The following is a 27788-nucleotide window of genomic DNA, read 5'->3' on the forward strand; positions in this document are numbered from 1 at the left end:
ACCAAAATTTTATTGTAATTTATTTATGTAAGTACCATTAAACACACAGTTTTTATAAATATTTGACGATTGAAAGTCATCACTTTTATAATTTTTAAAACATTAATTGTCATTAATGTCACTGAATGTATTTTTTCGTAGCAACGAAGGGCATCTGACGTAATATACTTAACGACGGGAGATTATCAAAAATTATGGATTTAATTCAGATTTCTGTAGCTTTCTATTGGTCAGAATCTCCTATGAATGAAATAATCGCGTTAATTTCATTAAAACAGGAACACAATAAGATATATTTGAAATAAATTAGTAAATAATATCTAAATATTAGTTTATTGCATGTATTATAATTACTTTAAGGCCATGTTAACATATCTAAATTAACACGCGTGCGGAAAAGTAAAAACCGCGTGCGGAAAAGTAACACGCGTGAGGAAAAGTGAAACTTTCTATACTAAAATTCATGCGCGAAAGTAGACATTTTTGCACGCTCCTAGAAAAAATATTTTTCTATCCATATATTAGGCGAGCGGCATCAACGTTATGCTGACCACGAAAATCAAATTTAAGGTGAATGACCAATTTTGGTCTATTTTTATGTTATCGAGGTCGCTGAATCCGAACATGAAGTTTATTTTTATCTAGAGGTGGTGGAACATGTTCAAAAGTCAAATTTTATACAAAAAATCCAAAAATCAATTTTGATGATTTTTCAAATTTACCTCGCTGTATCTTTGGTCAATGTAAATATTTCCTTTTGAAAATTTTACTGTGTCATATCTGAAGTATGCAGATATCAATGAAATTTGTCCAAAATGTTTAAACATATTATAAAAGGAGTTGTTAATTTTTAAATATTTTGTCATCATATTTCGTTAGTTTCATGTTTACTTAAAAAAGTTGAGTGACAAACTTTTTATATTATAATTTTAACCAACACAGCAATAAAATATAATTCACAAGGAAGCTTTTTGAAAAATTTTAAGACAAAATATATAAAAGGAAAAAAGTTATTAAACTTATTACTTCATAGACAAGCCGCACAACCCAAAAAGCGCTTAAATCTCGAGATCCTGACCACAATGTGGTGAATGGCTAATTTTGAAATCAAAAATCCTTTTTTTGCTCTTCTTAAGAATTTTGCATTTTGCGGTTGCGTCATTCTTCTTCTGAACCGGCTAATTTTTCCTCAAACAACTTTTTGGGCCTTTTCTATATATGCTAAGGGTTATAAGTTTTATAGTGGGGAGAAAGGTCAAAAACAGAATAACAATAGCATAGGAATGTTAAAATCATAATACATTGTATGAATAAAAAATATATATAGATAGAAAAGTAAGCCTAACTTTTGTTTTTATTGTATCCCTATGAGCATTTGAGAATCTGGTCAAGTTTGGAGCGCTGTAAAACCTATATACATAAAAAGAATTAAACAACTTTATAGTGGAAATTGTTCGCTGAAAAACTCTCTACAAAATTGCCATAGTGATATTCTATTTTAAAATGAACTGAAAAAAAGTTATAACCTCCAAAAATTGTAGAAAATTTAATTTTCTACATTTTATGTTTAATTATATTTTCCTTAGGTAGGGTAGTTTACGAGATATAGCGCGAAACCCCTTTGCATCTCATTTCCAAGATGGCGGCCGGGGAACAAGGGTGACGACCCCAAAAAATTGAACTAAAGCTTCTACAAATAAAATTGTAATATTGTATGGCTTAAAAAATGTAACATTTTAATGGAGTAAGTGGGTAGTCCAAGGATCAAAATCTATATGATGCCGAAAGGCGCTTTTACCATGGCAGTGGTTGCCACCCGATCTCGGGGGTGGAAATTTTTGATTATATTTTTACAGCAAAAGTTGATAAAAATATTCATTATAAGCAAAAAATGTTATATACATTTTTTTGATAAAATTAATTGTTTTCGATTTATTCGCTATCGAAAGTGTTAGTTTTATATCGAAAAAATAATGTGTGTACTTTGTATGCACGTAAGAAGTTATACTTCTATTATATGATTTCAACGAAATCAATATACTTTTAACAGTTTATTTATATTTAATTTAAATATTAAACTAATTTTAATACTTACTACTTTCCAAAAATTTTTATTAAAACCATACCAAACATTAAAAAAAGTAAAAGAATAAAACACACACACAAACACATTGAAAAATGCCACAAAGAAATTATTTCTGAACAATAATTGTTGCCAAAAATTTTAACTAAATACGTATTTTCTGAAAAAAATTATCTAATAATATACTACCAATCAAAAAATGTATAAAAAATAAAAAAATTGTAACTTGAATTGGGATTCGAACCCGCTTCCCGTCAATCCCGCCGATCGAAAATCAAAGTGCTTTCCCATTGTACCACCATCGTGTATCTGTCATGTGGGAATATACACCAACAGACAGTTTACACCATAAACTTTTGACAGTTGTTTATTATTTATATGAATTTAATCAAATTAGTTTGATTTTTGAGAAATTAAAGGAATATTTTGTGGAATAACAATATATTAGCTAATTATTGGTAGACATTTTGATGTTAATCAAATTATGTAAATCAAAGCATTACATACTATTTTGGTATTAGGTTCATTTTAAATTTTCCAAATAGGTAGGTACCTATGTAATTTTTTATTAGGATACTGAAACATTTACAATTATTACGTACCTGTCGCTTTTAAAAACTATTTAAAAAGTCACTACAATAATAATTATAAACATGCTTTGTTCTCTGCCATCACAACAATAAAAACTAATATACACAACATTTTTGTGTATCCATAACCTCCATATTGAACAATTATTGACACATGATTTTAACACCCAATCGGATCCCGTATAACGTTTGAGCGATTAATACCATACTGTCGGTGTACGCATGCGCCAGGGAATGTAAAAATTCACCCTCGTACTTAAACAAGTATAACTTCAAGAATCAATGTTTTTTAATACACTCATTTACGATTCACTCAATTTTTGCCGTAGAAAAAAATTTTCCAAACCATGTTCTTGGGAATTAAATAAACTACAATTTCATATTTAAACATTTTTTCGTACCTCTGATGCTAATCTTTCTATTCTGAATAAAATGGCATTTTTACCAAACTATAAAAATTTGTTATTCCATTTGAACTCCAGTTTAAAAAAAACTAATTATTCTAAGCCAGTCAAACTTCTAGAATCTATTAACAATACATAAATAAAGAAGAATGAATAAAGCCAATGACTAAAATCACCTCTAACTTACATTATTATGCTTCCAATTGGATTTCTCTTTTTTCTTTCAAAAGAAAATATTGATTTTTTAAACGTAATTTTTTATTTTTTATCTTAGAAAGTTGGATAGAAATTAATTTTGTAGGTTTTTACAAGATCTATAAGCTCATTAATGTTAAATATTTTTAAAATCCTCAGTCACGAAAATAGGTGACTTTGAACGGGTTAGTAAAGGCGTTTTTCGCACGTTATTACAAGTTTTAATTGTCAAGAGATCACTCAATTTTTGCTACAGAAAAAATTTTTGCAAATCAAGTTCTAAGGAATTAAATAAAATACAACTTCATATTTAAACATTTTTTCATACCTCTGAAGGAAAGGCCATTTTTTTCCAAACTACAAAAATTCGTTATTCGCTTTTAACTCCATTTTTTTTAACCCCATGGAGCAGATACTTTAACATTGACGCAAAAATCCGCTAATAAATCCGTGGAAGCGATTGGCTCATTGATGATGATGATGATGGTGATATATTAGAGGTTGTTTACTTCATTGTAAGTTTTTTAATATAGCCACACTATATCGCCAAACACTGGTATTTTCCATTTTATTAGTTAATTCTCTGCCTGTGCTGTCAAGTGCGAACAGGTACCCTTTTATCTTTCAATAAAACTTATGTTATTGGCAATATACTTATATCTCTCTTTAGTTGGCATGAATCAGGATATTACGATATTCCGAAAGTCTTAGAATTGGTATCTAATATAACTTATGGACAGAAAGCAATATTAGTTGGATATTCAATGGGAAGTACGACAAGTTTGGTTTATGCAACCAGCTTTCCTGATGAAGCGGCAGAAAAGTTACTGGGAATCATATGTCTAGGAACAGCAAGCTTGTATAAGAATACACCATCCTTATTGAGGGTAGTTGCTATGTTGGACCCTATAGTTGCGGTAAGTTTTTAGTTTTAGATAAAATTTTTTGTCACTAGTTGCAGTTAATACTAAATATACACTTAATTTTAATAATTTGATATCTCTCTCGCTCTCTCTCTCTCTCTCTCTCTCTCTCTCTCTCTCTCTCTCTCTCTCTCTCTCTCTCTTACTTCACTATGGATGTCATAGACTAATAAGAACAAAACTCGTAATAAACAAAAAACTAGCAAGAAAAAGAATACATGAAAAAAGATACAAATGAACAACTGAAGAAATAAAAAATAGTAAATTTAATAAAAAGATAATGCATGCATTAAATCGAGTTAATATGCAGCAGATAAGCTCCAATGATATTGATGATTTGAATAATCTTATAACCGAAACAGTGAACAAAAGCATTCTGCAACTGAAAAAACCAAAAACAACACACAATGAATTAGGTAAAGAAATATTACAACAAATAGAAAAAAAAAGGAAGATCTTAAATAAATCTAACAAAAAGGGAACCGCAGAATATAGAGAACTTAATAGGCAGATTAGAAAAGGATCAGAAATGCATCAGAAAACAAAAAAGAAAAGAAGAAGAAAAATTAATTACAAATATTGAAAAAAATACGAGTATGAAATGCCTCAGACCGACACTAGGACGACGTCAGATAATATCATTAATGGGAAAAGACGAAAATGAAAACACAACTAGAGAAAGCATACTGAAACGAATAGAAGAATTTTACACGGAACTCTACAAAACACATCAACAAGAAGATGAAATGAGACCAGCACGAAAATTAATAAAAAATGTTGGATCGGAAATAATGCCAAAAGTAACAATTTCAGAGGTAACTACAGCATTGGGAAACATGAAGAGAAATAAAGCTGCAGGAAAAGATAGGATTACCATAGATATAATATTAGAAGGAGGTAAGGAACTCATCGCAATTGTAACCAAGCTTATAGACAGTTGTTTACACCAGGGCAAAGTCCCTAAGAGTTGGAACGACTCTAAAGTGATCTTATTACACAAGAAACGTGATAATCGAAAGTTGGAAGCTACAGGCCCATCAGTCTAGTGTCACACCTATTTCAAATACTCACCAAAGTCATAACTACCCGACTAACAAGAAAACTAGATGAATATCAACCATATGAACAGGCAGGTTTTAGAAAAGGCTATTCAACTTCCGATCACCTGTTAACCAAAAAATATTAATAGAAAAATGTAACGAATACGAGTTTCCAGTTTTAATAGCATTTGTATGCTACGAAAAAGCTTTCGACACTATAGAACACACGGCCGTAATAAACGCAATGCAAAATTGTAGAATAGACAGCAGATATGTTAACTTAATAAAAGAAACTATGAACCAAGCTACAGCTACATACTACCTAAATGAAAATGAATACATGAACCCTGTACCATTAAACAGAGGAGTCAAATAGGGAGACACTCTATCACCCAAACTGTTCACCTTAGCTTTGGAGGACGTTTTTAAAAACCTAAATTGGAAATATAAGGGAATAAACATCAATGGCCGCTACTTCAATAATCTACGATTTGCGGATGACATAATCCTGATAGCTACTGGCCTACAAGAACTGCAAACCATGCTTTCAGAACTACACACAGAATCTTCTAAAATAGGATTGAAAATGAATTTAAACAAAACAAAAGTCATGCACTCCGAAGAAATGATGACAATAATAAACAACAAAGTTATAGAAAAAGTTGAAGAATATTCCTATATACTTAGGACAAAAAATAATACTAAATAGGGAAATTCAAACGAAAGAAATAAAAAGAAGAAGAAAGTTAGCATGGGCAGCATTTGGTAAACTGAACTATATACTGAGAAATCAGCAAATTCAACTACATCTTAGATCTAAAGTTTTTGATGCATGCATTATTCCGATATTAACATATGGGGCAAAAACATGGACAATCACAAAAAAGAATATGAACATACTCAGAGTCACTCAACACGCGATGGAAAGAGCAATGCTTGGCATATCACTTAAGGACAGGAAAACAAACACATGGATAAGACAGAAAACCAAAGTCACCGATGTGGTACAAAAATCACTAAAATTGAAATGGGAATACACTGGACATGTAGCTAGGAGCGATCTTAACAAATGACATAGAACAATTCTAACCTGGAGACCATACGAACAGAAAAGACCCAGAGGTAGACCTCCTATGAGATGGATAGGTGATCTGAAACGAACTGCCGGGAAAAATTGGCTACAAGTAGCGTACAACAAAAAACAATGGAAAGAAGACTTAAAGAGACTTATGTTCAGATGTGGACGTGGATGGCTAGACGAAGAAGAAGAAGAAAATGATTGGTATCTTTGTAATCAAACACCTGCGACAGATAGAAGTATCCTTTGTTAGCAGGCATTATCCGTTTCCCTATTTCTTCCTTTTCGCTGCCATTCTCAGTTATCTGTACACCCAAGCATATGAGCTGTTCTACTACTTCTAGATTAGCGTCGCCAATTGTTAAATTCTGCAAGTTTCGTTGGTTCCTTGCTTGCATTAGGGCTATAATTTTATCTATGTTGATGGCCAGCCCTATTTCTTTCGCATTTTCAAGCTCCGCATATAGTTCTGTGACGTCTCTTGGGGTTCTTCCCATCAAGTTTACATCATCTGCGTACATTGAAATCTATTTAGACTTATTAAACAGTAAATTTTTTGGGTTTACGGACATTTTTCTGATGAAATACTCCATACATATATTAAACAGAGTCGGTGCCAGCCCATCTCCCTTTAGGATCTGGAAGCAATCTTTCAATTAATTTTGAACTGGTACCTGCGATTCTGTGTGAGTCATGTAGTCGAGGAAATGAAGCTGGAAAATGGCAAAACCTCGCAATTTTTTCGTCCAGCATCGATTTGTACAAAAATTTGGGATTAGGCTGATTTAACCTTCTAGTTCATTTTCTATATTGTCCGTTGTACGCTTTGGTTTTTTAAGGGTGAAAACCACCCCTAATTGTAAAAAATTATAAAATAACATTTTAAACTTTAATATTGTCAACATTTGCTTCTTTTAGTTACATAATGATTATTTTGTGCTTTAGGATATAATATCACAATATTTCAAACCTTAAAACCACCCTGGTTGGAGCTATATATGAAAAGTTTACTTATCCTAAAAGAATAATTTCGGCATGCATCAATTTACATGAAAATTTGGGGTTAGGATCATCTTACCCTGTATTTCATAGTCTATATCATGCTCAAGCAGGTTGATTATTTTTAGGGATGTAAACTACCCTTATTGTCAAAAATTATATAAAAATGTTGTAAACTTTAATATAGGTAAAATTTGGTTTTGACTGGTCAATTAATGATTGTTTTATGCTTTAGGATATAATATCATAATATTTCAACCCTTAAAAACCACCCTTAATAACATTGCAATTTTTATAAGTAGACAATTTAATAGATCTATACAGAAAAAAAGTAGAATTAAAGAATTACAAAAACATTTATTTACACAAAAATACGAATTTACAAATATACAAAAATACACATACCAATAGTTTTTCAGTCATCGAGTATACGAATCGGCTCTGTGGTATTATATAGGTACATTGAAAAATGCTCTATAAGCATAAAAATCAATTTTCCTTTAAACTGGAATTTTTCTAAAATTAGGCCTTATAAATGGGTCATACTTCTTGGGTGTATTGACAGTATAAATATAAAAGGAATTGCAGAAAGGTGAAGACCAATTTTTAGTTACAAGGGTAGTTAGGGGGTTGTTTTCACTGTTTTTTTTTTCGTAGAGAAAAACAGGTACCAACATTTTCTTGATCATAAGTTGCTCAATGTTCATGCTAGAAGCTTTTTATTATTTTTAAAGACCTTATTGTATTTTTGAAAAATATCATGTAAGTTTTTCTGGAAAAATGCAAAGTTTTACCGTTATTTGGCTTTGATTATTTCAAATTATGCATTTGACGAAAAAAGCTAACCTTTAACATGCCGTATCTTGGTTTGTATTGGTCGTAAAAATATTATCGAAAAACAGTTTCATTTGTGTTACTAAAAGATACAATTTTGATATCTACAGTTTTTGTGACTAAATGCATATTTTTCGAGTTATTCTCAAAAAACCCTCTAAAAAAGTCGATGTTTCCGTTGAAAAACTGTTACTTTCAACCACGAATAACTCAAAAAATATTAGTTTTACGAAGAAAATGTAAAAAACATTTTTTTCTTAAAATTACTTTTTACATCGATTTACATGGTTAAAATGTAATAAAAGATTCCCACCCCCGAGATGGGGTGGCAACTACCCCCAAGGTTTTAGCGTACAACAGCATGATATATAAAATGATCGTTGGACTATTTCCTACCTTCTGTGAAAATTTCAAGTAAATCCATGCTGGACGAAAAAATTGCGAGCCAAAATGCTTCATTTCCTTGAGTAATGGTGGCTTGGACTAACATTACCAAGTTCCTTGCTATACCAAACTCTTGCATAATTACTTATATTTTATCTCTATGTATGTTATCAGAGGCTTGTCGAAAATCTACAAAGGTTTGGTAGATATCTATGTCGTGCTCCCAGGCTTCAGCTAATATTTGTTTCACGTTGAACAGCTAGTCAATAGTAGACCGTCCTGGTCTGAGTCAGGCCTGGTATTATCCTATGGTTTGTTCTGTGAAGTGGCTTAATCTTCGATTTATGATCCACGTAAGCATCTTTTAACTCACACGGAGTAAGGGTATGCCCCAATTTTTAGAATTTCAGCTGGTATGTTGTCAATCCCTGGGGCTTTATTATTTTTCAGAGCTTCAATGGCATTAAATTTCTCTTGTATTGTGGGTGCGTTTGTCAGTTCATTATTTTGGTTCTGATCTGCTATCTCGATATCAGGTACTGTATGGGCTGTATTTGTTTGTGCTTGCTCTGTAAGTAGACCCTCGAAATAGTTTTTCAACCTACTTTTATTGCTGCGTCGTCACTGATAATTTGTCCTTTGCTATTTTTACAAAGATTAGTTCGTGGTTTATATCCCTCTCTTAGTTGCTTAAAGAATTTATATGCTCCGCTAGTGTCACCCTGATTGAATTCTTCCCCCATCCTTAGTATTTGGTCGTTTTCGTATCTCCTCTTTTTTCTTCTGCATATTTTGTCTGCCTGTCTTCGTTGTTCTTCAAATTTTTCACGTCTTTCTCGTGTTCTTCTTTGAGGGAACTGCACGTATAGTTCAGTTCTTTTGTATATTGCTTCTTTACATTCTGCATCAAACCAAAGCCCTTTTCTTTAATTTATTTTAGTTCCTATCACTCTTTTAGCCGTTTCCCATGTTATTCTTTTAATCTTATTCCATTTTTCTTGTATTGTTTCCTCTATTTGTTCTAAGAGTCAAGGCCGGATATAAGGGGGGGGAGGCCGGGAAGCTTCCCGGGTCCCCCACAAAGCCTCAAACATAAGAGATTCATTTAAACAGATATTGGCAGGAGATACAGGAACTCGACATCTACAATGTATGGCAAGTATAAAATGAAGGAGCGTAAGAGTGATAATATATGTAATACATTATTCATGGTTATGTTTTTCACCTTCCACCGGATGACTGAATTGCTTCGTTTGTAAATTCTTATCTAGTGTTCGTACACATTTTAGCCATAGAGGAATTTGTTATTGGAAACATGCAGACAGTAGGCTTATGGATCACGAAATGTCTAAAGCATACGAAAGAATTGGGCGTATTGATACTGAAATAGCAAAACAAGCCGAAGCAATAAAGAAATATTGGACAATACTCAAAAGACCAATTTTAGTGTTATAAAGTTTATTTGTGAAAGAGATTTAGCATTTCACAGCGAAAATGAGTTGTCGAGTTCATCACAAAATGAAAATTATTTGGGAATACTCCAGTTATTAGCTGAATATGATCAATTTTTGAAGCACCATATTAATAAATATTAAAATCCTGGAAGCGGACATGTCAACTATTTTTCATCAACCACATTTGAGGAAGTTGTACATCCGATAGGTCAAAACGTATTAAATGAAATAGTTTTAAGGATTAAGAAGTCAAAACATTATTCAGTTCATACCAATTAACTAACTGTGATATTTCGTTACATAGAAGGTTTCACTCATGTTGAAAGGTTTACCATATATTTGCCAAATTGCGGTCATAAATCAGAAGATATATTTAATTATCTCATAACATTTTTGCAAGAACATGATATCGATTTGAAATCAGTGGAATCGATCAGCGATCAGTGGAAATTACAATGGTGTTCAGGCTGAAATCATAGAACAAAAAAGTACGTATTCATACGTTGGTGCTCCGTGCTCGGTGTAGCTGCTCAAATGGATACGGAATGCGCTCCCCTACATATAACCCGCAAATCGGTTGAATCAAGGGGGGTGAGCGCCGTGGGGCGAGCACCAACGTATCCACTATGTGGAGCTGCTACACCGAGCACTTACCACCCACGTTTGGATACGTACCTTAATATCTTGGAATTGTGGATTCCTTGTGTCGCCCACCTCTAAATTTAATTTCAAAAGCTACAACTGAGTGTTATCATATGTATTAGCATAGCACAGCATTCTTTAATTTCTTAGAAGAACTAACTATCTGTATTTTTCAGTTCCTCTACATTATATATACAACTTGTTAACAGAAAGTTTAAAAGCTGCGTGTTTAAGCGACAGTAACGCAGACCGTGGCAAAAATATTATTGTTCCTAAAAGAGCAAATATGTACTACTTGACGGTCATGGAGGTGATGCCGCAAAAGAACTAGTTAAAGGTTATAATCAGATTAAAGTAGCATTATCCAAAATTTCGGAAGACTATGAGCAACAATTTAAAACTCGTGGCATTGCAAATGGTTTGTACCTATAATCGAATGTGTTTACTCGAAACAGAGAGGATATTAGGGTAGAAAAACAGCACAAGTCGTATTCTTCAAGATCCAAATATTGACCTTAATTCAGGAGTGGCAGGACGCGACAATTTCGAAAGATATGAGAACATCAGAAAAGTTTAGAACTCAAAATTTCATCGCTATAATAGATCACTTCATTGCATCTCTAAGTCAGAGGCTGTCTACACAATTATGAATCCATTCATTCCAATTGTGGATTTTTACATAATTTTGGAAAATTGGAAAATTTAACTCTCAATGAAATTAAAGCTCACTCACTAAATCATTTAGTTGAAAACTTATGTGTCCATCTGGTACAGTTTGTAGGATTCTTCAATTCATTTAAAGAGGAAATCAGCTCATCAAATATAAGCAAAAAAGTTCAAATGTACGAACTGCTAAAAGAAAATAATATGAATGACCCTTTTCCAAATGTTGAGGTGTGACACTTTGTATACAGGGTGTCCCGAAAAGATTGGTCATAAGTTATACCACAGATTCTGGGGTTAAAAATAGGTTGATTGAACCTCACTTACCTAGATACAATAGTGCACAAAAAAAAGTTACAGCCCTTTGAAGTTACAAACTAAAAATCGATTTTTTTTCATATATCGAAAACTCTTAGAGATTTGTCATTGAAAATGGACATGTGGCATTCTTATAGTAGCAACATCTTAAAAAAAATTAAAGTGAAATTTGTGCACCTCATAAAAATTTTATGGGGGTTTTGTTCCCTTAAACCCCCCAAAACTTTTGTGTACGTTTCAATTAAATTATTATTGTTGCACTGTTAGGTAAACACATTATTTTTAAAACTTTTTTTGCCTCTTAGTACTTTTTCGATAAGTCAGTGTTTACCGAGATATTTTTAATATTTTTCGAATCCACCACGTATTTGTATATGGTCAAGTACGATTATAGAGAGCTGTTAATAATCTGAAATTTTATTTATAATTTACATTATTAGGTATATTTTGAAAAGGAAGCCACATCTCGATAAAAGGTGACTTATCAAAAAAAGACTAGGAGGCAAAAAAGTTTTAAAAACACTGTGTTTACCTAATGGTACCACAATAATAGTTTAATTGGAACGTACACAAACACTTGGGTGGTTTAAAAGAAAAAAAACCCTATAAAATTTTTATGTAAACATATTAAAAAAGAAGCCGCATCCCGATAAAAACTGGCTTATCCAAAAATACTAAGAGGCAAAAAAGTTTTAGAAATGTTGTGTTTAACTAATGGTGCCACAATAATGAATTAATTGGAACGTACACAAAAGTTGGGGGGTTTAAGGGAACAAAACCCCCATAAAATTTTTATGGGGTGGACAAATTTCACTATAATTTTGTTTTAAGATGTTCCTGCCATAAGAATGCCCCATGTCCATTTTCCATAAAAAATCTCTAATAGTTTTCGATATATTGAAAAAAATCGATTTTCATTTTGTAATTTCAAAGGGCTGTAACTTTTTTTATGAGCACATTAGTATTAAGGTAATTTAGGTTCAATCGAACTATTTTTGGCCCCAGATTGTGTGGTATAATTTATGACCAATCTTTTCGGGACACCCTGTATATTTAGTTCTGATGCTGCCTAACCACAGTGGATATATGTAGTATAGTATAGTTGATTCAAAAGATGGCGTAACCCAGACATCCAAATTGAAACTTATCCTTCAACACCAAATTCTTCTATATGGTCCACACAATGTCCAGAAAAAAGTCACACCATTTTGAGCGTCGGGTTTGGGCGGAGAGGGGGGAGACATCGGTTAATTCGTTAATTCGTAGTTTTTTAAGTTTTTCGCCAATATTTCTAAAACTATGCGGTTTAGCATCAACAACCTTCTATACAAAATTGTTCTACATTAAATTTGAAATAAAAAAGGCCCTATGCATAATCTTTCTAAAGTGAATGGTTCCAAAGTTACGGAGTAGTATAGTATAACTGGTCCAAAAAAAGGGCCTAATCCAAACATCCAAAGTAAAAGTTTTCCTCCAACACCAAAATGTTCTATATGGTTCACATATTGTTCAGTAAAATGTTACACCATTTTGAGCGTCCGGTTTGGGAGGGAGATGGGAGAGAAGCCGGTAAATTAGTAATATTTTTAAGTTTGTCGTCAATATTTCTAAAACTATGCTTTAGCGTAAACAATGTTGTATACAGAAATTTTCTACATAAAATTTAAAACAAAAAATGCTCTATACATAATTGTTATAAAATCAACGGTTCCAGAGTTACGGAGGGTGAAATTTCGAGATTTTCGATACTTTTTATGTTTTTTGGGCAATATTTATGATATAACTATACCAAAAACCCAGACATCCAAAGTGAAAGTTATCCTCCAACACCAAATTGTTCTATATGGTCCACCTAATGTTAAGAAAAAAGTCACACCATTTTGAGCGTCGGGTTTGGGGGGGAGAGGGGGGAGAAATCGGTAAATATAAAAAGTATCGAAAATCTCCACTTTTCACTCTCCGTAACTCTGGAACCGTTGATTTTATAACAATTATGTATAGAACCTTTTTTGTTTTAAATTTTATGTAGAATATTGTTCTATAGAACATTCCTTAACCTAAAGCATAGTTTTAGAAATATTGACTAAAAACTTAAAAACCTACTAATTTACCGACTTCTCCCCCATCTCCCCCCCCCCCAAACCGGACGCTCAAAATGGTGTAACTTTTTACTGAACAATATGTGGACCATAGAGAACAATTTGGTGTTGAAGGAATACTTTTACTTTGGATGTCTGGGTTAGGCCTTTTTTTTTGACCAATTATACTATACTACCTCCGTAACTTTGGAACCGTTCATTTTAAAAGGGTTATGCATAGGGCCTTTTTTATTTCAAATTTAATGTAGAAAAATTTTGTGTAGAGGATTGTTCATGCTAAGCCGCTTAGTTTTAGAAATATTGACGAAAAACCTAAAAAACTACGAATTTGCAGATTTCTCCCCCCTCTCCCCCCAAACCCGACGCTCAAAATGGTGTGACTTTTTTCTGAACATTATGTGGACCATATAGAACAATTTGGTGTTGGAGGATAACTTTCACTTTGGATGTCTGGGTTTGGGTCTAACTATACCATACTAATAGAGATCATTCTCCAAATTTAAGTTAATTAAAAATCGACTTGGGTCTATGATGGGCCAAGAGTCTTTGAATCATCTCTCTATAATGAGCATTGGCCACGATGTCTTAATGCAACTACATATTATGTCCCACATATTCAATAAATTTTCAATTAAAATATCTCGAAAACTTTTCGGACTTTAACCATTTATCTTACTATTATTTTTAATATTATACTGTAACAAGTTACAGCTCTTGTATTTTTATTACTTCAAAATATATTTATAAAAGTAGATCAACATTTTTTGAATGGTAGGACGTAGTGCCCCCACACCAATTCTGCTAAGGGGCCCCCACTTCCTTAAATCTGGCTCTGCTAAGAGTTCTCTATTTATTTCTTCTCGAAATTGTTCTTCTATTTCTGGATTTTTCAGGTTCTCCAGGTTTAGTTTTTCTGTTGTTGTGTGGTTGTTCTTCTCCTGTCTATTTATACGGCATCTAAATTTTATTTGTAGAAGAAAGTCGCATCTGTCATCTGAAAGTCAATCTGAGCCGCATACCGCTCCCCTCCTGGATCTCGTATCTGTTACGTTTGTTGCCTCTCTTCTGTTTATTATAATGTGGTTATCTGGTTGGTTGTTTGACCATTCGGTGATAGCCATGTGACCTTGTGGATGTCTTGTTTGAAAAAAAAAAGATTGAGCTTATGATCATTCCCTTGCTAGCAGAGGAGTCTATTAGTAGGCTTCCATTTTCGTTAGTTCTCTCATGGAGGCTATGCCTACCTATTAATTGTTCCCATGTATTCGGTTTGTTTTCCAATCTAAGCACTCATGTCCCCCATTATTACTTTTATGTCATTTTTGAAGTTATTCTTTTTTAGGCGCGATTGAGAGTAAAATCGTTAATAAATCTGCGCGCATGCGCACACAGACAGTAGTTCGTTTGTAATATTTCAAGATAGTATCTGTATCAGCGCAAATAAGTCATTAAAAGAATATATTAGTGTTTTTAGTAAATGTATTATTTATTATAATTTTTGTGTCTTTGAATTTCTCTTCTTCTGTAGTAAGATAATAAAATATGTAGGTATAACATTTTTATCACGATACCACTCAATATATTTGTCAGCGTGTTGTGTAATTATATCCGAAACTTACGTGTCAATTTGAGGAGACTCGGTGGTCTAGTTGTTGAGCGTTTGGTCAGAGATCGAAAGGTCCCGGGTTCCAATCCTGGACGATTCATTTTTTTTTTATTATTTTTGGTTGTTTTAGTTTTAAAGTGGTAGATAAGAAAGTTAGTTTAATATTTAAATAGAATACAGATATCCTGTTAAGTATATTTTCTTCGTTAAAATTATATAATAGAAGAATAACTTGTTACGTGCGTACAAAGTACACACACATTCTTTTTTGGTGACTGCATTATATGCGGTGTCTAAATGTTAGTAAAAGATTTCTGTTTCTTCTAGGTCCTTCTCTTCATTAGGACAGTGAATATTGATAATTATTATGACACTAAAGAATTTTGATTTAATTCGTAATTTACACATTCTTTCACCTAACAGTTGGAAGTCTAGTATACTGCATTTTATTTTCTTGTGCACTATGAACGGTACTCCTAGCTCTTTATTGCCAATTGGTTTGATACTTTGTAGAATAGTGTGTGTTCTGGTGTCTCTGATATCATTACCTAGCCATTTTGTTTCTTGAATTGCGGCAATTGAGATTTGTCTGTATTGTCTGTATCCAGACAATTCATTTAGAAGGTTTCTCTGTGTACCAGGTGTATTCAAGGTTCTGACATTCCACGATCCTATCTTGAATTCCATATTTCGTTGTTTAAGTCATCGCCGGTCAATCCGTCCTATACGCCGAGGCTCCTCTGTGGGTTCCTAACTATAGGTTATTTTTCCAGGGATGAATGGTTGGTCCATCGCCCAACTCCCCTTTCGGAGGACCATTTCTCTCTTCCTCGTCAGCCCTGACTCTACTTTCCGCTGGGGTTGGTTACCCAATCTCGAGTAAAGTTATTATGGTTTGCCGGGGTCCACCCGTGTGATTAAGCCAAACTTCTTGGAGGTGAGGATAGGAATTGAGTAGGGGTGGCTAGAGGTGTTAACAGGAAGCAACACCATGTATTGCGCATCACTACTCCTTTGAACCCCCATTCGTCTGACGTCTCGTGATTTAACTCTCAAAACCTAATTCGCGAAAATTGCCAGACAAGAAACTTGCATACCAGTCGAAAATATTGCCGGCAAAATTTTCTCTCTTATGATATTAAGAGGAAACAATAGCGATCAACAGGTAGCGAAAATGCGTTCCGAGATTGCGGCTGTAATTTTGAATATTTTTTCGAGATATTTGGCACACGTATTCGTAATATAATAAAGAATGGCGGCACAGAGCTCAACTTGAAAAATATATTAATATGTGGAAATTACTATGTAGTTAAATACAATATTAAAAAAACGAGCCTGTACCGCCATTAAGAAGAACAAAAAAATACACTTTCTTCAAATAAACTTTTTTATCCGATGCCTAGATTTTGTGTCATTTTGGAACTACTAAAATTTTTTATTTCATTAGTAGTTCCAAAACGACACAAAATGTAGGCATCGGATTAAAAAGTTTATTTGAAGAAAGTGTATTTTTTTGTTCTTCTTAATGGCGGTACAGGTTTTTTTAATATTGTATTTAATTACAGAGTAATTTCCACATACTAATATATTTCTCAAATTGGGCTATGTACCGCTATTCTTGATTATATTACGAATACGTGTGCCAAATATATCGAAAAAATATTCAAAATTACAGCCGCAATCTTGGAACGCGTTTTGGCTACCTGTTGATCGCTACTGTATCATCTTAAATATAATACTATATCCGATAGTAAATAAATACACTTATTTTGTACCCCTCTTGTTTTAAGGCAGCTTATTTTTGTGCTTTTAGCCATTAGGATTAAGATTATGGAACGGAAGATTTCCATTAAAGCAAGAGATAGGACCATTATTTGAACTGGGATCGAGTGATCCAATTTTGTACAATATGATGGACATGGTTCATGCTTTATTTGCAGGTTGGAATTATAAGTCAGTTGCTCCTGTAAGTATACTTTCTTTGCTAGTTTTGTAGTTAATAGAGTTCTTAGTGTAGCGCTGAGGGAACAGATAAAAAATTTGGTAGTTACTAATGTGCGTCCCACCTTGACTTTACAGTACAGATTCTTATGACCAACAGTGATGCCAAATTTTATCAGGGACAGATTTTAAGCAATAGGATAACTATTAATAGTCCAGAAAGCCACTGCGCATCCGCTAGGAAAAATATTCTAATTCGGATTTTTTGCACAATCTTACTCAAAAAGGACACCTTTTAACAAATTTGCATGTTGCCAGGACCAAAAGGTGGTCAAAAATTTTTTAAACGTTTTTTTTTGTTTTTTTCCTAAAACTATTTTATTTGCATGGAAAAAAGTTTTTTTAGGTTTTTTGGATCATTCCAAACAGAAAAGGTCGTTAGTGATTTTTCTCTAAAAATTATAGTTTTTGACATATAAGCGATTAAAAATTGAAAAATTGCGAAATCGGCCATTTTTAACCCTCAAAAACTATGTGAAAAACTGAAAATTTGAATGTTTCCAATATAGGTAGATATTCTTTAAACATCGATTGATGAAATTCCGAAGAGTTTTTTGTAATCCAATATTCAAAACTCCTTTGTTTTTTAATTGCTAATCAAGCGTGCGCGACACTATTTTCCACCGACAGTATGGTGAAAATGAAAGGAATAAATTCGTTATTTCGTAAACCGGCGACTTTAAGGAAAAATCCCGAAATAGGTCGATTTTTATTTTTAAGTTATGATATTGTGGCATATATGGTATACTAGTGACGTCATCCATCTGGACGTGATGACGTAATCGATGATTTTTTTAAATGAGAATAGGGGTCGTGTGCTAGCTCATTTGAAAGGTTCTTCAATTCTCTATTCAGTAATATAAACATTTACAAAATTATTTATACAGGGTGTCCAAAATTTTTTATTAAATTAAATTATTTGACACAAAAAGAAGTAGAAGGACACCCTATATAAATAATTATCTAAATGTTTACATTACTTAATGGAAAATTAAAGAACCTTTCAAATGAGCTACCACACGACCCCTATTCTCATTTAAAAAAATCATCGATTACGTCATCAAGCCCAGACAGATGACGTCACTAGTATACCATATATGCCGCAATATCATAACTTAAAAATAAAAATCGATCTGTTTCGGGATTTTTCCTTAAAGTCGCCGGTTTACGAAATAACGAATTTATTCCTTTCATTTGCACCATACTGTCGGTGGAAAATAGTGTCGCGCACGCTTGATTACCAATTAACCCATTTAGCGCCAAAGGTGCGAAAACGCACCATTTTTTTGTAGATTTTTTTTTTGACAATTCGTTAATTTTTTTTAAATCTTTGTATTTTTTAAGCAACCACAAGATATAAGTGTAACTAAATTTAATTTTGTTTAATTTCCAAACTCGTGCTTTCATCACAAAAATATTTTCTAAATGTCCGACATTTTCAATCCTTCGACACAACTTTATTTTTACTGTAGTAATTTTATTGGCATAACACTTTTGTGGTCAAATAAATTAAAACATTATTTTTTTAACCTATTTGCACACCAATTTTTATAAAAATACAAAAAAAATAATTTCTGAGTCATCAAATCTCGTGTTTGAAAATAATGGTTCGATAACGAACCATTGGCGGAAGTCGACATATAATCCTGTCTGATCAGGAATAAGTTCAAGGTGATGCACAGGCAGTAATTTGTTGGGATATTTCTTTATTATGTGTAAAAACACGTATCCACTATGCTTGCGCTCCGAGCTCCTGCAACTGCTCCACATAGTGGACACGTTTGGCGCTCCCGGACTGTGCAATTGTGCGCACTCTGTCTCGGCGCTCCAATCTGTGGCAGTTTATATGTAAGGGAGCGCATACCGTATGGATTGGAGCAGTTGCAGGGAGCGCGGAGCGCAAGAAGTTCGTGAACATAGTGGATGGTTGGCGCTCTCGGACCATGCAACAGTGAGCGCTCCGCCTCAACGGTCCAATAGATGGTGGTTTATATGTAGAGGTGCGCATGAATGTAGATGGGAGCAGTTGCAGGGAGCGCGGAGCGCAAGAAGTTTGTGAACATAGTGGATGGTTGGCGCCCCCAGACCGTGCAACAGTGCGCGCTCCGCCTCGGCGTTCCAATTGGTGTCGGTTTATATGTAGAGGAGCGCATACCGTATCGATTGGAGCAGTTGCAGGGAGCGCGGGGTGCAAGAGGTTTGTGAACATATTGGATGGTTGGCGCTCCCGGACCGTGCAACAGTGCGCCAACGACCGTGCGGCAGTGCCTCGGTGGTCCAATATTACGAACGTAGTGGATACGTACCTTTAGAAAGACGGGTATTCTGGTATTCAGTTTTGTTAAAAGCTAGGGTGGGGGAGGGGGCTACATAAGGGAGGTTGCGTAGTGTTGTAGACAATATTTGTAGATTTGTCGAATTTATGCAACTGGCACAGTGCAAGATACAGGAATGGAAAGTGTAAACTGGAAATATCTAAAATAATTTCTAAAAAAGATAGAGGGCCGTTCGACTTCGTTTTTGATAAAGAAGCTGAAGGGAAGTGTACGCAATGTTCTAAAAATACTATTTTTGTTTATCAAAACTTCCAGGTCCATTTAGACTCTAAATGTTTTGAGACTTTTCACAAAAATATAAAATTGTGTATTTCAATTTTTATATCTCATTTCCGCCAAAGGTTCGAAAACGAACCATTTTGTTGTTGTGACACCTGCCATTATCAAAGTGTAAAATAATTTTTTTACGAATGTTTAAGTTTATTTTACTCTAGTTAATCAAATATATTACATATTATTGCAGTATTTCTTTGCTTGGCGGTTAATGGGTTAAAAAACAAAGGAGTTTTGAATATTGTATTGCAAAGAACTCTTCAGGATTTCATCAATCGATGTTTAAAGAAAATCTACCTATCTTGGCAACATTCCAATTTTCAGTTTTTCACATAGTTTTTGAGGGTTAAAAAAGGGCCAATTTCGCACTTTTTCAATTTTTAATTGCTTATATGTCAAAAACTATCATTTTTAGAGAAAAGTCACTAAAGACCTTTTCTGTTTGGAATGATCCAAAAAACCTAAAAAAACTTTTTTCCATGCAAAAAAAAATAGTTTTAGGAAAAAACAAAAAAAAACGTTTAAAAAAATTTTGACCACCTTTTGGTCCTGGCAACATGCAAATTTGTTAAAAGGAGTCCTTTTTGAGTAAGATTGTGCAAAAAATCCGAATTAGAATATTTTTCCTAGCGGATGCGCAGTGGCTTTCTGGACTATAATAACTAGAGACTGGAAAATATGCACTAAAAAATGTCTAAAATATGCATGCAATATGCATTTTAAAACAAGCTGAATATGCACAATTAACATGCAAATATGCATTTATATATGCACTTATTTTTATATGAATAATTTTATGGTTTACGTTAAATACATAAATAAATAAAAAATAATAAAAATAAATAAATAGGTTTGAATTTAAACCAAATTGTATTATTATTTCTTAATATATTTTTTTAACTTCAGGTTTTGTGACAAATAAAACGGCAAAATATTTTATTTTGACCACAAGATAAATAAGAGTACAATAAAATAAATGTACATATTTTTATTGTTACAATATTGATTCATATTTTCTAAACTAATATTATAAAAAGAGTACAATAAAACAAATTTACATATTTTTATTGTTACAATAAATAATCATATATTGATTCATATTTTCTAAACTAATATTATGTCTTCTATCTGTTAATATTTGTTTATAGGCAGAAAAAGATCTCTCAACGTCACAAGATGTAATTGGGGCATATTTAAACTTTGCTATTAGAGACGGATCCATATTAATATTTTCATCGAAGTTTCCAAAATTGATTATATTATTTATTGAACGCAATAAAGTGAAACCCTCATTTTTGTTTAAAACGTCATCAAGTTTATCTTTAATTTTTACTCCAATTTCCCCATTCAGATTTGTTATTTTCTGTTTAACCGAATCAACAATAGACATACTATTGTGAAGACATAAATTTTGAGCCTCTAATTTTGTAATTGAACTTTCAATGATATCGAAATTCGATTTTATATACAACAATTGATTTTTAATAGACTTTTCTTTAAAAATATTTTGACAGTTATCAATAGCGGTACAAGTCGGATCAAAACTTGAAATAACGCTTTTGATGTCGTCGTAGTGTTCAGATAAAAATATAGCACTTTTAAGCCAAGTTCCCCATCTGGTTAATACTGGTTCTGGTGGTAAAGGAATATCGGGAAGCATCTCCCTATATACCTGTACACGTAGTGGTGCTTTCAGAAATACTTTTTTTACATTATTTATTAAGGTGTTTACATTAGGAAATTCAATTCTAACTTTCTCTGCAACTCTGTTTAGGCCGTGCGCCAAACATGTACAGTGAATTAAATTAGGGAAAAAGATTTTAAGATTGGATGCAGCTTTCATCATATATGAGGCGGCATCACTAAGCATTAATAATATTTTTTCAAATGGTACTTGATCAGGTAAAAAAAAATTTGTTAGGGATTCGTTAACAAATCTAGCTATTGTAGCATAGTTTGTTTTTTCCAAACATTTTACACTAATTAAGTATGAGTTTTTAAAATCGCCAGAGTCGTTAAGAACTCCAACAATTAGATTCGCAATTTGTCGACCCTTTGTATCCGTTGTTTCGTCGACGGAAATCCAAAGATAATCGGCTTTTAACTGATTTTTAATACTCGTCATCACATCTTTGTAACATGCACTGACATATTTTTTCCGAAGAGTTGAAGAACTTGGTATTTGAGCTGGTTTATCTTTAATCTTGCAATAAGTTTTTAAAAAGTTTTGACACGATTTATGTTCTAACTTGTGCAGAGGGATATTGCAGTTCAAAAAAAAATGGCATAAATCCTTTGCAAAGGTTTCTTGCCCAACTGACGTATTCTGAATCTGCAAACTGTTCTGTAGAATCTGCTGGCGAGGTTTATTATCATTTTTTGATAGCTTAGTTTGGTGAAGTGAAGTTTTTATGTGTTGAACTACTTGGAATTTCTTTTGACATGGAATCTGGAATATAATGATAATGATGTTTTAGATGTTTTCGTAAATAGATACCTACATTAAAATGATCAAACTTTTTAAACCTCCCCCAATTTTTTTTTATTTCTCAAAGTGAAATTGAAATCGTCAAACAATAAAGTACAGTCAGTGTACCGTAGTATACAGGGTGGGCCACTCTCAACACCTCGCTCTGTATAAGCCAAACCGTTGCGAACTTTAAAAAACAGTTTTTGAAGAAATGGGACGGTTTGTCATTTTAGAATAGACAGACACATAGATGTGCAAAGAAGTTTGATAAGTTTAAAAATCTATTGAAGTGGAGAACTTACCTTTTTATCACAAATGGTGCAAAACATACTTTCACTGTCGATAACTTTTAGATGATTGTTACTTCCAATCCAACTTCTGAGAAGACTTGATTTTTCCCTTGCTACTTTAGGCATTTTCACAATAATAATAAAATGATTTTTTTACACAGTATAGTCAATAACTTGCAATCACAAAAGTTGAATAATCGGCGATTGATTTAAGACTAACCATTCATAAAATAAAATAATCTATCCTACCCTTAAAACAGTGTTGCCAACTCGACCAATATAGTATTTGCCAAACCTCACAAGAATGATGGAATGATTAGTTCAACAGTAGGTATTCCATTATCAACTAATAAAAAATCCCTATAGCAAGCATAACCCAGTACAGATAAATTATTTGTTTTAAAAAATGCTGAAACATGATCCTGTAGTTAATAGTAATCTCATGGTCCACAGACATAAGTACTAATATAAACATTATTGAAGGCGAAGGGATTTGCTGATGTAGGTGTGTATGTGTGAATGGTTAAACATTTTTTGTTAGGAATCAGATTTGACTCACTGATATCAGTTTCAAGTTCCTGTGAGAGAGTTCCTAAGTTGTTTTAGTAATTGTAAGGCCAACATAAAAATTTGTTCTGAATTAGAAGATTTTCGATTTTTACTAAATAATTTTTATATTATTTAATATGCTAGAAAATATGCTATATGCTAAACAAGAAATAAATAAGCTAAACAACACAAAAATATGCCAAATCTAGCATAAAATAAGCTAAATTGGCAACGCTGCCTTAAAATTTCGTTTTGGTTGGTTTTCCCAGAATAATTCATAGTTGGCCGACACCAGCAGAAAGTACAGGTAATATTTGTAATGTTATTCAAAATATAATCGGTATTTACTTAGGTAATTTGTAAATTCTGAGAAGTCTATAAATCTTAAATATCCGGATAATGATACCTGCAGCTATAAATAACGCCCATTATGTTTATGGGTACAACAACAAAGGAGCTTAACAGCAAAATATTTACTTTCACATTTTATTTTAATGGATGTTGATGTTACTAATATATACCTTATTTTTAAATGGGGTAGAGTAAATTCCCATCAAAATATGCATTTATATGCTCTTAAATCTCCAAATATGCAAGGCATATGCATTTATGAAAAACATGAGAAATATGCAGCATATATATGCATATGCATTTTGCATATAATCCAGTCTTTAATAATAACTTAGGAATTAATATTATTGACATTTTGTTGCTGTCAGGGGTTCTAAAACATTTTTTTTTTCGAAAAATACTTCCTTCAGTAATAATAATTGAACTTATGCTCCTTCTCAAATATGCCCGGAACATTAATAAAAAAATTAAAATATTTAAAAATTTCGAAAAATATCGATTTTTTTCTGCTTTCTTTGCTTATGACTTTAAAACGATTCAATTTGGAAAACAGTCGTAGAGAAATAAAATAAAGATAATTGAATTTTGTATGACATACGACTGGTAAATATGTCTTAAGGTACTACCTTTTCTGCACTATAGCAATAAATACAAAATAATGGGGCAAAATAAGTCTGTTGTTATTCAATATTTTTTAACCACTTTGGTGGCACTTAGAACCTTAGTAATTGGCTTAGGAAATTCTTTGTAACATACTTAAATCGTGTACCAAATTTCATTAAAATCGACCTAATAAATTTTGCATAATAAGTTTGCAATCTAAATGTTCTTAAAAAAGTTCAAATTTTTTGAAATCTTTCTGAACAAAAATTAGACCATTTAGAAGTTGGCTAATTTTTTTACATATAAAGAAATGCTCTACCGATCTAACACACTTTACAGAATAAAATCGGATTATTTAAGGGGCCTCAGCAATGTTTTAAATTTGTAAACAATTTTTTGGTTTATAACAAATAGCTTTGTTAATAATAAAAAAATTAATTTTTAGCTATTTTATTTTTGAATCAAACGTTATTCGCGTTCAAAAATTGCAATCTCTAGATTTTTTGAAAGTTCCACTGCGTTTATCTCGAAAACTATGCATCATACGAAAAAACTTGTAAGGACATTTTTTGCTTAGAATTACCCAAGAAATACAAAAAATTGTTTTATTTGCGAAAAGTCGATGTTATGTATTTCCTCAAGTTCTTTGTTTATAACAATCTTATCGTCATCCGGATCAACTGTTACCAAAAAATTCGTGTTCTACGGGTCAAAATACATAAAAAAAACTTGGGTGGGTCCATCTAAATAAAGGAGCCCGTAGCACTCTCTCCTGGCCACAGCACTAATTTGTTTATAAGCCAAAAAATTGTTTATAAATTTAAAACATTGCTGAGGCTGCTAAAATCATCCGATTTCAATTCTGTAAAGTACATTAGATAGGTGGATTACTTCTTTATATGTAAAAAAATTGACAAATTTTGGTATGTTCTAGTTTTTGTTGTGCAAGATTTTAAAAAATTTTAATTTTTTAAAAAAAGCTTAGATTGCAAAATTATTATGCAAAATCTAGTAAGTGAATTTTAATGAAATTTGGTGTGCGGTTTTAGCACATTACAAAAATTTTCTAAGCGAATTAGGAAGGTTTCAAGTGTAACCCAAGTGATGGAAAATCATTGAATAAAGACATGCTTGTTTTGCCCCTTATTTTATATTTATTGCTATTTTAAAGCAAGGGTGATAAATAAAGACATTTTTAACAAATCGCATCTCATAGAAAATTTAATTACTTTTGTTTTATTCCTACACGACTTTGCTCTAAAATGAATAGTTTTTAAAAATAAAAATGTATACCATTTTTTTCAGTTGCAATGCGAAGCCAAAACTGTCTTAATTTTTACGTAGATCAGAGAGTGCAGCCAGCACTCTTATCGACGATTTCACCTCTTGTTAGAGGTTCATCAGAGACTGCATAGGCTGCTTTCTCTAGCCCAGGTAAAAATTTTCGACATATTAATCCCCCATTGCAACTGACGAGAAGGTAGTAGGTGCGTAGCGACAGCTGCTAAATAAAAGACTAAGTTTTTCAACCTAATCAAAATATTTGTAAATTAAATATTTTTAAAAGATTTTTAATTGAAAAACTTATTTTTAATTGAAAACCTTAGTTTAGTTTTTGAAAAAAATAGTTTTTAAGTTATAAGCAAAAAAGTAGAAAAAAAAAAACGAAATTTTGTGAAATTTTTAAATATTTTATTTTTTTTATTAATGTTCCGGGCATATTTGAGAAGGAGCATAATTCAATTATTATTAACGAAGAAGTTATCACCTAACTTTTTTCCGCAAAAATCTGAATGGTCCACCTCTCACATTCACCTAAAAACAGATCCTTACTGGTCTATTATGTGAACAAAATAAAAATAATTTTGTATAAAACATTTATATAATAATGTATCTAAGCGCATAAATATGTTAAACCTTAATAAATATATGTAGGTACCTACAGAAATAATTAAAATACATTTAAAGTATACCTAATATTTCAGCTTCTTTCTATAATCCCGTCTTCCTCTTTTTCACTGCCGTAGGGTGTAAACACGTGTATAGACAAGTAGTGGAGTCACTGAAGTATTTCACCTCCGATTTCGTTGAACCTCCATCGATATTCATGAAAATTGGTGAGTAATTAGAGGGTACCTCAAGGAACAAAGGTGACATGATGCCAACTTGCGCTTTTGCCCTGGGAGGTGGAGGCCACCCCTTCTCGGGGGTGAAAATTATTTTATTAAAAATAATACCATAACTCGATAAAGGGACAAATTATAAGCAAAATTTGTTATACAAAGTTATTAAAATATATCAACACTTTTTGAGTTATTAAAGACCAAAGATTTTATTTTTCGTAAAAAAATGCCTGTTTTAAATCGGTTTCTCACGTATAAATCAAAAACTATAAGCTTTAACAAAAAAGTCGTTATTACTGAAATTGAAGATAATAAAAAATTGAATACACTCCTCATATAGAGAACTAAACCAATGTTAGTTCAAAGTGAGTTATTGGCAATTGAATGTGTATTTTTTTCGACGAGTACTCAAATCTAAGTATTCAAGCTTAAATAACGGGAAACCATGCAACCTATAAAATATTCTTGCTAAACATTTGCCAAAGTACTTTGGAATACCTATCAAATGAGCTTCAGAACAAGGTAATAGCGTCAAAATTGAGCAAGTTATAATGAAAATAACAGAACCGTTTCGAATTTTTTAGGAAAAAGTGAAAAATAAAACATACGCCATTTCCACAAAAATTAAAATTTATAGTAATCCTTACAAAAACTTCTTTATATTAGCATAAGTAATGTTTTCGATAATTGTGACCGGTTTAGAATGCATATTTTTGAAAAAAAGGTATGATTTAAAAAAAATCATAATTCTTAAAACTATTGTAATTTTCATATTCTTTTGATGATAACTCCAAAGATACTCAATATACGTAAAAAATTATATAAAACCCAATTTTAGTTTTTTCTCTGCCAAATATTTTACCTATTTTACTATTTCTATAGGGTAAAAAATAACCGAGATAGAAACGTTAAAATCTTAAATTTTGCTGTGGGAACCATGCAACCGGGATTATTTAACCTTTTATTTTTAAAAAAGTAAGGGGTTTACAAGATTAAGTTCGACGTGCTTAAATAGAAATTGAAATTATCTTTCAAAAAGTTTTTAGATGAATCCGATTTGTTAAACACAAACGGAGTTATTAAAAAAAACCATAACATTTTTTGGAAAAAATTTTAAAAGATAAATTTGGAAAAAATTTTGGGGCATAAATTTTAACGCTATCAACATGTTCGGGGCTCATTTAATAGATATTTTTAAGTACTTTGACAAATGTTTAGTGAGTTTATGTTATAAAATGCATCAGTTTCCCGTTATTTCAGCTTGAATACTTAGAGTTTTTTACTCGCCGAAAAAAAATATACGTTCAATTACCTTTACCTCACTTTTAGTTAACATTAAAAGGTTTTGTAGTAAGGGGTTTATTTCAATTTTTACTGGCTTCAATTTTGATAATAATAGCTCTTTTGTAAAAACTTACACTTTTTGAGTTATTGATGAAAAATTGGTTAAAAACATGCATTTTTCTCAAGAAAAATTAAA

The 27788-nt window shown here is 32.2% G+C and overlaps 2 protein-coding genes across 2 annotated transcripts in view; one reads left to right on the forward strand and one right to left on the reverse strand.

The window, feature by feature from the left end:
• The window catches only part of LOC114325526 (uncharacterized), a 528612-nt gene that overhangs the window by 93121 nt on the left and 407703 nt on the right, over nucleotides 1-27788 (reverse strand). The gene's annotated exons all lie outside the window — the stretch shown is intronic.
• The window catches only part of LOC114325527 (lipase member N-like), a 52541-nt gene that overhangs the window by 11020 nt on the left and 13733 nt on the right, over nucleotides 1-27788 (forward strand). The window contains exons 4-5 of the mRNA XM_050658099.1: nucleotides 3943-4189; nucleotides 17126-17278. Of these exons, the coding sequence (XP_050514056.1) occupies nucleotides 3943-4189; nucleotides 17126-17278 (400 nt within the window). The remainder of the gene's footprint in view (nucleotides 1-3942; nucleotides 4190-17125; nucleotides 17279-27788) is intronic.

Source organism: Diabrotica virgifera, chromosome 8, assembly GCF_917563875.1.
Source record: "Diabrotica virgifera virgifera chromosome 8, PGI_DIABVI_V3a".
NCBI classification, from domain to species: Eukaryota; Metazoa; Arthropoda; class Insecta; order Coleoptera; family Chrysomelidae; genus Diabrotica; species Diabrotica virgifera.